Consider the following 12,850-nt stretch of genomic DNA (forward strand, 5'->3'; position numbering starts at 1 on the left):
TCTCAAAGCGCTAAAGAGGAAGTTCAGGGTGGGGCAAAAAGCACTCCGAATAATGAAATTAATTGTGTACTAGGTTGTGAGGTTGGATTTTTTTTTTTTTTTTTTTTTGGAACATTTTAAAGACACTTTTTTTGGTTTAATTTAGGCATAAAATACATTTATCAAATGTTCAATGTTCAGTTGAGCTCCTTCCATCCCTATAAAACAGCAGCACCAAAATGTTGTAGACTGACACAGAAATCTTGCTGGTAGGGCTGCGATTAACGATTCTTTTATTAAATAGTTGACTAGTCACTATTGAAACGATTTGTTGTATAATCAAATAAATATTTAACTTTTCTTAAATTTAGCATGAAGCTGGAATAAATATGTGGCAAATGGTAATGAACACCAAATTGGTACAATCAAAAATAAATGTTTTAATCAATATATTGCGGATTTGGAAATGGTAAATGATCTACATTTATATAGCGCTTTTCAAGTCAATGAAGACCTCCCAAAGCGCTTTACAATGTGCTTCACACTTACCCATTCACACACACTCACACACCAATAGCGGCCATGCAGCCATGCAAGGTGCCGAACTAAATGAAAAAAGCCTTACAGTATTTAAAATCTATAAATAAACCTCTATCCATTCTTTAGTGTCAGGTAGATATATTAGATTAATTAAAATCAAGTATCTCTATAAACCAAGAGCAGACTAGTGGCAGTAGAACAGTAAGTAAAGCATATTTTTGCATTTTGTGAAATATATATGGTGGTCTGTAGGAAATGTACTGAATAATTCTCACGAGTTTTAAATCAGAGCGGTTTCAACTACTGACATTTGTCTTTTTTAACACTTTAACAACTGACGTTTATTCTCAGTACTGCGTGCGTTTATTTTAGATATGTTTGTCAACTACAGTCTGGCATTTAACACTCGAGTTCTCTTTTATAGCTAAATATACGCATATAAAATGTACAATGCATGTCATCAAAACTGTATTGACTGCTTGATCACTCGAGTGTTACTTGAATCTTACCAAGGGGAGTTGGACATGCAACTGTCTAACGTACATGTTTGTGCCTCAGCGAGGTACTGCCATGATACGCAAGGTCTGCATTTAGAAAATATTTATTTGGTACTTTTTTTTTTTAACGTTGACAGCTTAATTTCTGTATGTTACCGCTCGATACAGAGACACTTTTGAGCATGAATGTCTCTCAGCAGAGATTATAGCCATGTAGAGGTGCCGTGTCTGGCGACAATAGTCGACAATGAAATTTATTGTTAGCTCTTATCGCATCAATTTTTGTTGACTGTCAGCTAAACATTGCAGCCGTAATTTTCTGTATATTTTGTTTAACATTGACACATTTTATGCCAAATTTCAACTTTGACCATCAAATAACAATTTTCCATCGAGGTACTTCATCCCCATACGATAATTCACTTTTGAGTGTACGCCAAGATGTTATAAATATACAAAATTCCCATTTGGTAGTATGTAGAATTTTCGACTTGCATAGTGAGGTCTGTCTGAGTGAGGAGGAAGCCCAACTGCCTGTACGCAGCCAAGTCCGGATGTGCTGGCCTGAGTGCATGGTAGCTTCCCTCGTGGCGCTCACGTGCTCATGGCTTCCTCCAGCTGCTTTGTTAACACCTGTTCCTGTTTTGCGTGTGTGCGCTGACATGTCTGTGATGATTGATGTGCCTCTTTTTGTTCTCAGCATCCGCAGCGTGATGCAGAAATATCTGGAGGAGCGTGACGAACTCGCCTTCGACAAGATCTTTAACCAGAAGATAGGTGAGTAGCCGGGAGACGCCAGCTGATATGCCACCCGTGTTTGTGTGACTGCAAGATCGCTGCCACAACCTGGCATTTTGCAACACAGGTCCCTTTGGGGAATTGCAACAGTCGTACTTGATTAACGAATACAAAAGGAACATACAGTACACGAAGAGGAAATAGAAAATTCACCAAAAGTCTGCAATGATAAGTAAATAAAGGGTTATTGTGTGCCAGATTTTGGTCCCCAAAAGAATTTCCCAATTTTCCCAATATGCATATAATGTGAGCCCTCGCGGTTTACTTTTTGTGGTTTTGCAACTTCTTGGATTTTCATTGTGGATTGTGTTCTGCATCCGGATTGGTTAAACATTCTCCCTGCCCCCTTTCTTCCCATGTCCTCTTTTGTGTCAATAATGTTGCAGTCTAAGCTGTACACATGATTCTAAAACAGGTTGATGAACCTACATTTGAAAAAATCTTTTTCAATTTCAAGTTCTCTATAATCCATCATGTCAACAAAACACTCTGGACCGACTGCGGCTGGGCCCAAAATGTAGAGGAACATGCCTTCTATAGCAAACAAAGTTGGACTTCTCAACACGCTAAAGCAGGGGTGTCCAAACTTTTCAGAAAGCGGTACAGATTTGGTAAGCTGAAAATGTGTGAGGGTTGACTATTCAGCCTGGCATTCTTTAAACCATTAACACTAACACACAAAACATGCATGAGAGGCTAATTAGATACCATAAATTGTCCGTTGGTGTGAAAATGAGAGTGAATGGTTGTCTGTCTCTATGTGGCTCTGTGGTGACCTAGCGACTCACCCATGGTATACCTTGCCCAAGCTCAGGAATAAACCGGTAAAGAAAATAAACGAATATATATATTGCAAATTACAGGCTTTTTTTTTACAAAATCGCACACCATTATAAAATGAACAAAAAGTCTGTCTGGGAAAACATTTATTTTACTTATTATTTCTTCAAGTTGCTTCACCTGTTCACAGCGTTTGTTTCCAGTTGGCTTTTTGTAGTCAGCATGTTACGTCTGACAATTCTTCTTGATATTATATTCTTTGAAAACAGCCACAGTCCCTTGGTAAATTAGGCAGACGCAGTTGTTTCGCATTTCGGTGAAAAAAATACTCCAATTTCCATTTTTCCTGGAAGCGGCGGCCCTCACAGTCACCTTTCCTTTCTTTAATTTACAGTTGCCATGTCAGATATGCGGTGGGCTAAAATCCTCTTAGAAAGCCATGGACAAGGTGGCCCAAAGGGCTACTGCCATCATCTCGTGAAATGGTTATTTATTTTTTATTTTTTAGTGCAAATGTATTTTATACTGCGGTCAATATTAATGGTGGACCGCATATTATTAATTTTATGACAGGCGGCGGGCTAATAAAAATGTGATCATGGGTGATCAAAGGTAGGTAAAAGCAGTTTTCCATAACGTCCACAGGATGGCATCTATATATAAACTGAAGTAAAGTGGGTGGTTTTGAAATGTTCAGAATTAATCTTTAATTATTTTCAGTACGACCTGCCAAACAAAACTGGCAAAAATATATTGAGATTGTATCGTTACACTAATAACATAAGTACTTGGGAATTTTTTTGCCTACATCACGTCCCAAATGGAAAGCAGCTTTATTTGCACAAGTGCCCGAGTCAGTTAACAAATCATTATTTCATATAACCACTTAACATGTGGAGAAAAGTAGACCATGTCCTTCATCAAAACAGTAGTGCGATAAAGCAGCAAGATTACAATTGACAATACAATGGTTATTTGTAGAAAAAAAAAGTTTATGATGTACAGTGCTTTTATCTGTTAAACAAATGCTTGAGTCTGTATATTGGGTTTGTTCCTTGATTTCAATGTATAATACACACATATATAAGAGACGCACATATTCAAGCAGTCTATTCTGCAAGAGAGCTTGTCTACTTGGGCAGAGGCAAACATTCTCGTTTTCCCAAAAGAATCACGATTTGAAAACGTCAGCGTTAACATTCCTTTCCTAGTTAGCCACAAGGGAGAAGCGCTATCAAAAAGAAAATGTGTGTTTCCGGCGCCAGTGCCATGTCTCGATTGTCAAAGGTTGCCTTTTGTGCGTTTCCCGTTTTAGGACAAACGAGGAAGGCAATAAGCACATGCGAGGGGTGTGCTACCCGCCTTAAATACGGACATGTATGCAAGCATTAAGTTGGGGGGAGCAAAAAAAGATCAAAAGTGAAAAACTGGTATGCAACACCATCTGTGCATGACATTTAAATAGTACCTGATTTCAATGGACATTGTTGTGTTTCTTGGACCCATGTTGCAATCCAATTCAAACTGTGCATAGCCACGCACAGATGGAAAGCCACTAACTCAAAGCCGGCTTAACGTTTTTGTCAAAGGTACACATAAAAAATATTTGAAGGATACAAGGGTTCCTTTACTTTTTTCTCATACTATATCAAGCGCACCAAAACAGAAACCTAAATAATTTTCGCTAAGGTAAGTTTAGAATGATTACAACTAATTATTAAGTTATTACATTTAAGTGTGTAGTTAATTTGCATCATTGATTATTTAAAAAACAAGATGCATTGTAAAAAATAGTTGATCAGATTCAAATGTTTTTTTACACTGGGGGAGCAGTTTAGCTACCCCTGCAGTAACTCTTTAATCTGCAGTGAGAGCAGAGGAACTTAGGCCTGAGGATTGTTTGCAGTTCAGAGTCACTTTTTCTGCTACTTCAATGCTTAGGATAGAGCAAGCAAGAGTCGATCCTCATGGTTAATCATATTTTGTTGGTTTGCATTAATTGCTGCCTGTCATGTTACTTTCCTCTTTATAATGCCCCCTCCCCCAAAAAACCCAAAAGAAACCCTTAAATTTGTTTTAACGTTGGTGTCTTCGTTCATGTTCTCAGTCCGCCTTGGCGTTCTCCAGTTCCATCTGTCAGACTTGTGGAATGGATGATGGAGAGTTGTGTGTTGCCAGGCAACTACGGTTTCCACAGCAACAGCAGCCGAAAAACGTGTTCGCGTATGTGTTAGCTGGTCGACGGGGGGAAATGAAATTGATGAAAGAAGAAATAAAGCAACACGCTGAGAATGAAAGAGAGAAGGGAAATGGGGGGAGGGGGATTACTCAAGTATTTCCCACAATGCACCTGTGAGGCTGGCTGTAACTCCATCGTGGTCGTCATGCCCAGCCAAATGCATTAATTCTTATTTATTTGCCAGTGTAATTCCAGTAAAATCCCACCATTTCTTAAGGATCATGATGCAGTTCTGCTGTCTCGAGGGGCTCTGAGTGAGGTTGCTAATAAAAACAGCATGGCCTCTGAATATGTTTTTGTTTGAAAAGGTGCAGAGCTTGCATAGTCTTGCCAGTCGTGTCCACTTTGCTCCAAACAGGACTCACAATCAAATTTATTTGCCGTGTCTTCTCTTCTGCTAATGTTTGACTCGCCTCTGAATTGCGCTTGAATCTCACAGGCACTCATCCTCCTGGTACAACAATAAGTCTGGTTTCAAGGCTAGATCTTTGCTCACAAACAAGATAAAATGTGGTTACCCAAATAACTCCTACTAGGCAAATTATTAAATATGTGGCTGGTATAAGCCACGATGTATTTAAATAATAAATTGCATTTTAGTGGGTTTAAGCTTTTGAAGGTGTTAGAATGATTCTTGGTGGCAATAGTCCAGCAGATATCATCTGACAGATGATGCAGGGAAAATCACGTGGACTTTGAGGACAGTGCCTCTGAATTGGAAGATCAGGAGGCTTGAGATTGCTCTCCCTTTTTCTCTCATACTACATCAAAAATCTATGATTTATTTTCTGAAACTTGGTCAGCAATGGGGTACAACATCGTTTTTTTTTTTTTTTTACATCTCGGCCTAATCAAGGCTCTGATGCAATTGCTGACCAGCGTTGATATCTGAAGTAGGTGGCAGCAAAGTTTGAGATCAGCCTGAGTCATGCTGTCAACAATAGCCGCATCGCTGTTTTTTGATTTGGATTCAGTTTTGAGAGTATTGGACTCTCTATGGTCCACTCATTCATACTAAAAACACTTCCGCTTAATTTATCCATCCAGTACAACAGACGCTAACCAAAGAGGGAATGAACGACCGCTACTTATGTGTACATGTAAACTGCTAGGATTACAATTATTTTGAATACTTGGGTATTATATAAATATAATTGCAAATTTTCCATCAAGAGAGGTAACCTTTTTTAACTTCGATTAAAGCCGAGACAAAAACTTCAAGTTCAAACCCCATAGTATGAGAAAAATACAATCTGCACAAACATTTCGAGTACACACAAAACATGAACTGCTTTAACAGCAGAATACATTAAAAGAGGAATTATGCATATGACCTTTTTCGAACCCTTAAAATTCATCTTAAGTACTAGCATATATGTCACCTAAAAAGGCCATGTATTTGGGTAAAAGTGTATTGTGATATGTATGATTGTAACGACTGAATAGTGATACATGTTGAATTTGCAATAGCCACCCTGATTCAATATTGATTTTGAAGTGAGCCACTGACTTGCACTTAAGTTTGATGAGAAATAATACAGAAAATTGGGTTAACACTGTTGGCATATGCCAGTTTAAGCATGATTCTTCCTGTCTTCCTCATCGTGTTCTTTTGGGGTCCTTTAACCTGGCGTTTGCTTTTGAGTGCTGTTGCGTGATATCACGTGATTCCTCCGCCTTACCACCTGATGCAACGCTTCTTTTTGACCCATGCGGGCCTGTACATACACGCACTTCTCGTCAGGATGGGGACAGTCACCATAGCAACAGCACATCTATCTCCATCAGCAATGTGATCCCTGGATTGGCTCCGCCCCCATAACCTTGATTTCCCCTTGGGATATGTTTGTTAGTGTTCATGGTAACTAATCAAGCTATTGATATGTGCGCAGATTTGATTCATATTGTTGATATGTGTGATGTGTTTTAATGTTTCAATTCCTTGTGCCGGCTGTGGGATGAGCTAGAAATGTGTGTGTTGCACACTGATGTCGTCCACCCTGTCTGCAGGCTTCCTGCTCTTTAAGGACTTTTGCATGAACGAAATTGACGAGGCCGTCCCACAGCTCAAGTTTTATGAGGAGGTGAGTATCTCCCGCTTTTCCTTTCTGGCTCGCAGAAGCAAGTTGCCCTTCGCTAACTTCCTGTCTCTGTTCTGGTTTCGTCTTGTTCCCCCTCAGATCAAAGACTACGAGAAGTTGGACTCTGAGGAGGAAAGACTCAGCCGCAGTCGGCAGATCTACGACGGATACATCATGAAGGAACTGCTGTCGTGTTCACATGTGAGGATGAACACAAACACACAGGAAGAGAAATAGTCCTTGTCCTGATCCTTGCCATAGACCTTCTCCTTGTCCGCGTCTTAGAAATAGCCTTGTACCAGGTTTTTATCTTAAGCGCTGGCACTTGACTTCCTTCCCAACCTCGGACCACTCCCTGTCCTGGACCTTGCCCTAGTTATAAAACAAATCTTTGACCTGATCTTTCTATGCGTCTCAAACTACAGTCCGCGGGGTGGATACGGTACGCCTCCTCATTTGGTCCAGCCCCCATAAGAATACGATAGAGCATTTTGATATTTTTTTTCGGGATACTGTACTTAACTTTTTTTTTATCTGAAAAATAACTAATATCAAGGTGTACATTTTTGGCTGTAACTGGAATCGTGCCAGTGTTGTATTGGTTGACCATGCCAAACCCTTAGCAATAGACGACCAGTTATAAAGATGATATGTTAGAAAGCATTGGGTTTTATTTCATTATCACGCACTAATACAATAAAATTTTCACTTACAATGCTTAGAATAGAAGAATAGAAAATAGTTTATTATCTTCAGAATGCAAGTCGCGCACCGAGATTGACACTCGTCTCTCGCACCGTGATTAAAAATAGTTTTATGAGATAAAATCTACTACCTTTTCTCAAGTCATCTGTACAACTGATAGTCCAGCGCTCTGATGATTAGGCCGAACGTACACCTGTAAAGACTTCACGCCGGAACAGAAAGCTTATGTTCTATGGACTTTTTTTCTGTGACGAACCCAGAGATTGTTATTTGGTAATATTTTATTTAATAGTTTTATTATTTATTTTCTGACTTTTGTTCTGTGAAGAAAAGTTATGTAGCCTTCACAGGAAAAAGTTTAGGGACCCCTGGTGTAAGGTCCCGCCCACCAAATAACTCCCTTCCTCCAACCCCACCTCCTAAATTCTCATTTGATGTAACTTGTGAAAATCTTCCTTTTGATTTCTCTTCAGCCGTTCTCCAAAAAAGCCGTAGACCATGTCCAGAGTCACTTGGCCAAGAAGCTTGTGCCACCCACACTGTTCCAGGTAGTGCACAGCAATCTCCAGAACCGAGTTTCATTATGCTAACACACTTCCTGATATGTGTCCTTGGCAGCCTTACATCGTGGAGATCTGCGATAGCCTACGGGGGAAGATCTTCCTCAAGTTCATCGAGAGGTGAGACAGCCTCTGCGCCGCAGAGCAGCCGCAGTGCTAGCTGCCAACTTGCTGCTAACCCCGTTACCGCCTCTTGTACACAGCGACAAGTTCACCAGATTTTGCCAATGGAAGAATGTGGAGCTCAACATACACGTAAGTAGCGCAAGTGCACTTCTTGGAGATCTTGGATTTGCACCAGTTGTGTTGAACAGATGCTTTTTTTAAAAAAGGATAGCAAGAAAACAAACCTGAGGTGTTTTTTCCCTTGGTTGGAACGATGCACGATATCACTTTTTTCCAGACTGATACACAACTCTTTAGTAGTCATCGATATTGATACCAGAGAACTTTATACACATTGTACACATTTTACTTTCTGCTCTAAAAATGATTATTAATTTAAAAAAAACAAAATCATAGTGTATTTTTTATTCCTTAAATTGCATGAATCTAATAATATACTTTCTGCACTCTAAAGCCCATCGGATTCTATGGCACAACCCCCCCAAAATAGTGTTTTGTGATTCATTTTTCATTTATACAAACCTTGGAATTAAAACTGCAGTAATAGCTAGGGTTGCATAAAACATTTTAATTCAAGTATTTTATTGGATAGGACATAAATCAGCGTTATGACGTCACTTAAATTTAACAACTATTGATATGACTACTACAAGGCTCTCGAAGACTATTCAAAGGTAGTACAGTCACTGTATGCAGTATAATCTAACGACCCAAACAAAAGTTATTTTTTACAAAACGTTACTATAAACAAAAATCTTCACTCAAGTCACGAGTATACCTTTGAATAAGGCTGCTATAACCATCCCTTATTGTTTAAATGTCCCTCAAGGGTTACAAGTTGCTTTCTAACTACAAGCTTCTTCAACACCATTTTTAAAACTATTGCCTCGCCAGATGGGTTTTCTTTCAGATCCCTTAGGTTTGAAAAAAGATAGATAGATAGATACTTTATTCATCCCCGTAGGGAAATTCACACTTCCAGCAGTATCCTTGTGTTGAAAAATAAAAGAATAAAGATATAAAATACAAAAATACCTAATATAACGTTTTTCTATAGAGTATTTAAATAGTGCTATGGAAAATACACACTGTAATAAAAATAGGGTAATATGCAAATGTGTGGGTGGGGTTTAATGTGGGCTTTTACTCCCCCGGGTGGAATTAAAGAACCTCATGGCATGAGGAAGAAATGATCTCCTCTGTCTGTCCGTGGAAAAAGACTGTGACAGCAGTCTGTCGTTAAAGCTGCTCTTCTGTTTGGAGATGATGTTGTGTTAAGTAACCGAAGGTCCAAAGAACACCTTTAAAATAAATGCCCTGTTCTGCTGAAGCGGTCTTTCATGAGAGGCAAAAAAACAAAACACATTGCAAAACTTCTCTCAAATGTTTGTTGTAAATGGGAGTTAACTGCAGCCAATGCTTTAGATGTTGATGTATATGTCAGATGTTTTGAATCAATCAATCCTTTAAGTAAAATACAAGACACGGCATTTAAAAACAAAATATGTGCGATACTTTTGACGAGAAGATCACAAAAGCTTTAAATCGGTCCCTTTTGGTCTTGTGTTCAGCTGACCATGAACGATTTCAGCGTTCACCGAATCATCGGCCGCGGAGGCTTTGGCGAAGTTTACGGATGCAGGAAGGCCGACACCGGAAAGATGTAAGCACTTCATGGTTGTGTGCATCTTCCTCTATAACTGTGTGTGTCTCGATGGACAGTGTACAAAGGAGTTTATTTTTTAATCTTTATGCTTGACTCGATTTCAAAACATTAGCCGGGGAAACTATAACCAACCTCTAACCAGGCTCTAACCAACAACTGCCTATGCACCCACGGCTGTGTTGCCACGTTTTACTATTTGCCCCTTTTGGAAAACAACCTTATTTATGAGGATAGTAGCCTTTTAATTGGATCGCATGCTTTGTTTGTTTTATTAGAATAGGGGAAAAAGATTGTGCTCGACTAAACCGAGTCAACCATTTTTTTTTCCTTGCCCAAGTGTTTAAGGCTCTGTGAAAGGGAGCCTATTTTGCTTGTTAGCAAGTAGCATGCTCGCTTGTGTGCGAGTTCATATATTTGTGTGTGTATGTGTCCGTGTGTGTGTTTGTACACACTGGCCACAGGTACGCCATGAAGTGTCTGGACAAGAAACGCATCAAGATGAAGCAGGGCGAGACACTAGCACTCAATGAGAGGATCATGCTGTCACTCGTCAGCACCGGGGTAGGTTAACTGTGTCCGGGTTGGTCACGCCATGGTAGGCTGGATGGCGCTAACCTGGTTTTTCTCTGCAGGACTGTCCATTTATTGTGTGCATGACGTACGCTTTCCACACGCCAGACAAGCTCTGTTTCATCTTGGACCTTATGAATGGTAATTCTACCAATAGTTGCAGAACAAGCTTTAGCAAACCCAAGAACTGTATAAATAGGCCTTAAAATCTCTCACTTTTTGGAGAAATGTACCGTTTTGAAGTAAAAAAGGGTGAGATATGTGAGTTGTGTAGATCCAAGGAGAAAAGATTTTGGGAATAAGGTTGGGATATTTCGCAGGGAATTAACTGGTTGTTTGAGGCGCACCGCTTAGGTGGGAGTAGTTGCGTGTTGGGCTTAGCAACAGATAAATCAAACCAAAATTCCGTGTTTCTAGCCAATCAGGATGGTAAATGGTCAACTGCAGCCCATATGTCCTGATACATAGATTAAATTCTAAACGAACTAGGAGGATGCTAATCGCTAAGGTCAATCATTGCAGTTCATTGAATCCGTACGTCAAGATCTACAACGCCAACACACTTTTTTGATTTTTTCGGTGAGTTTGTATTATTCATTTATTTGCAGATGGAAATACGCAAATTCAAAATACTAACCACAATGTGTTGCAATGATTTGGTCCAGAGTTGCCTAGGGGGGGTATTGAACGGAAGTGCAATAAAGAAATCTAGGTTAAATGATCACACTCAGCACAAACTAGTCCGTCCGGCACATTTTTGGCTCAATCCGTGGCACGTTTGCCAATTCTATTTTTAGTTATTGTTTTTTTTGTTTCTTTTGGTTTTATTTAACTGATCCTTCATTATTTACACAGTTCTCTCTTTAATGGGGAAACAGATGAATGGAAATGGGACCTTTATATACTGTATTTGTAAAAAACTATCGATACAATCTTTGCAAGTTTAAAACTCTTAAAAACCGCAATAATACTCATATTAATCAAAGCTCTGATGACCGTTTGACAAGCATTCTTAATTAGCATAGCAATAAAACACATGGTCTGACGGCAATAAATATACTAGATGAATGGCTATAAAATGACGTGCAATTATACAGTCAACAGAGTTGATTTAAACGACAACATGTATAATTTTTATGCCAGAAAGTTAAAACAATGATAATGCAACATATCAAGAAAGTCCATGTAAATGCTATAAAACCGTTTAATTTTTTAGATGTAGCTCTGGGGATAATCTTAGCCTGGTTGTTATCAGTTGAGTTGTCCAGAATACATTTCAACTTTTTCATGCGAACGACTTGACGCCAAATTCAAGATAATAAATGAAGATAATAATACATCAACATTTTTTGGGCTTGTACAGTGTACTTGGACATATCTCCTCCACACCCATGTCACCCTTTTAACCACCGGCCCATTTTCATGCCTGCAGATAAGACTTTATCAACTTTGGTGGTTGATTAGTTAGCTTTTTAATGATTTGCCTTATTGATGACACAATTCTCAAATTTCTGTGCATCACTTTCCTACATGCAATGTTAATGAAAGAAAAAGCTTTCTTAGAACCTGCACTCATTCAACGCTTTTATATACGTGTGCTCGCACTAGGTGGTGATCTGCACTACCACCTGTCCCAGCACGGCGTGTTCAGTGAAAAGGAAATGCGCTTCTATGCTGCCGAAATCATCCTAGGCCTGGAGCACATGCACAATCGCTTTGTGGTCTACCGGGACCTCAAGGTGGGCTAAGACCGCAATGTCATACCCCCTTATGTGGCTCGTTGCTGACACCACCTTCTTTTTACTCGCAGCCGGCCAACATCCTGCTGGACGAGCACGGACACGTTCGGATTTCCGACCTGGGCCTCGCCTGTGATTTCTCAAAAAAGAAACCACACGCCAGTGTGTAAGTTAACCTCGTGCAAGCTAATAATGTCGTCATTCTGATAGGCTGCCTGCAAATAGTCCATTTTCTTCTTCCTCCTCAAGCAAAGGGAAATCATTTTCTGAAGGATGTTACTCTTATGCTTCGTCATTGTTCCCCTTGTAAAAAAACAAAAAAAAACTATATGTTTTTCACATGCTTCATTTAGACCCAAGGAAAACATGAGTAGCAGAGGACATACCTATTTACTAATATGAATTAATTTTGTTTCTGATTGAAACTCATCCATTTTGAAAGAAGATGTTGATTATCACAGTTAGGCGCCTGTCAATCGCCCACTTCACTAACACTAAATGATCCGCGAAAGGTGCATCAAATGAACAATTGTCTACCTTGGTACATATGCGCATTTCGATGCTAAAATA

At 39.4% G+C, this 12,850-nt stretch overlaps 1 protein-coding gene across 2 annotated transcripts in view; it reads left to right on the forward strand.

Annotated features, from left to right (window-relative positions):
- grk3 (G protein-coupled receptor kinase 3) overlaps window positions 1-12,850 on the forward strand; it is a 45,060-nt gene that overhangs the window by 17,829 nt on the left and 14,381 nt on the right. For both annotated transcript variants that reach the window (XM_088355381.1, XM_088355382.1), the window contains exons 2-12: window positions 1,717-1,793; window positions 6,844-6,917; window positions 7,014-7,115; window positions 8,093-8,167; window positions 8,238-8,299; window positions 8,383-8,434; window positions 9,877-9,968; window positions 10,433-10,532; window positions 10,604-10,682; window positions 12,150-12,280; window positions 12,352-12,446. In XM_088355381.1, coding sequence (XP_088211507.1) covers window positions 1,717-1,793; window positions 6,844-6,917; window positions 7,014-7,115; window positions 8,093-8,167; window positions 8,238-8,299; window positions 8,383-8,434; window positions 9,877-9,968; window positions 10,433-10,532; window positions 10,604-10,682; window positions 12,150-12,280; window positions 12,352-12,446 — 939 coding nt within the window. The remainder of the gene's footprint in view (window positions 1-1,716; window positions 1,794-6,843; window positions 6,918-7,013; window positions 7,116-8,092; window positions 8,168-8,237; window positions 8,300-8,382; window positions 8,435-9,876; window positions 9,969-10,432; window positions 10,533-10,603; window positions 10,683-12,149; window positions 12,281-12,351; window positions 12,447-12,850) is intronic.

The sequence above is a fragment of the Urocampus carinirostris genome, chromosome 16 (genome assembly GCF_059441175.1).
Source record: "Urocampus carinirostris isolate Australia breed hairy pipefish chromosome 16, RoL_Ucar_1.0, whole genome shotgun sequence".
In the NCBI taxonomy this organism is placed as follows: domain Eukaryota; kingdom Metazoa; phylum Chordata; class Actinopteri; order Syngnathiformes; family Syngnathidae; genus Urocampus; species Urocampus carinirostris.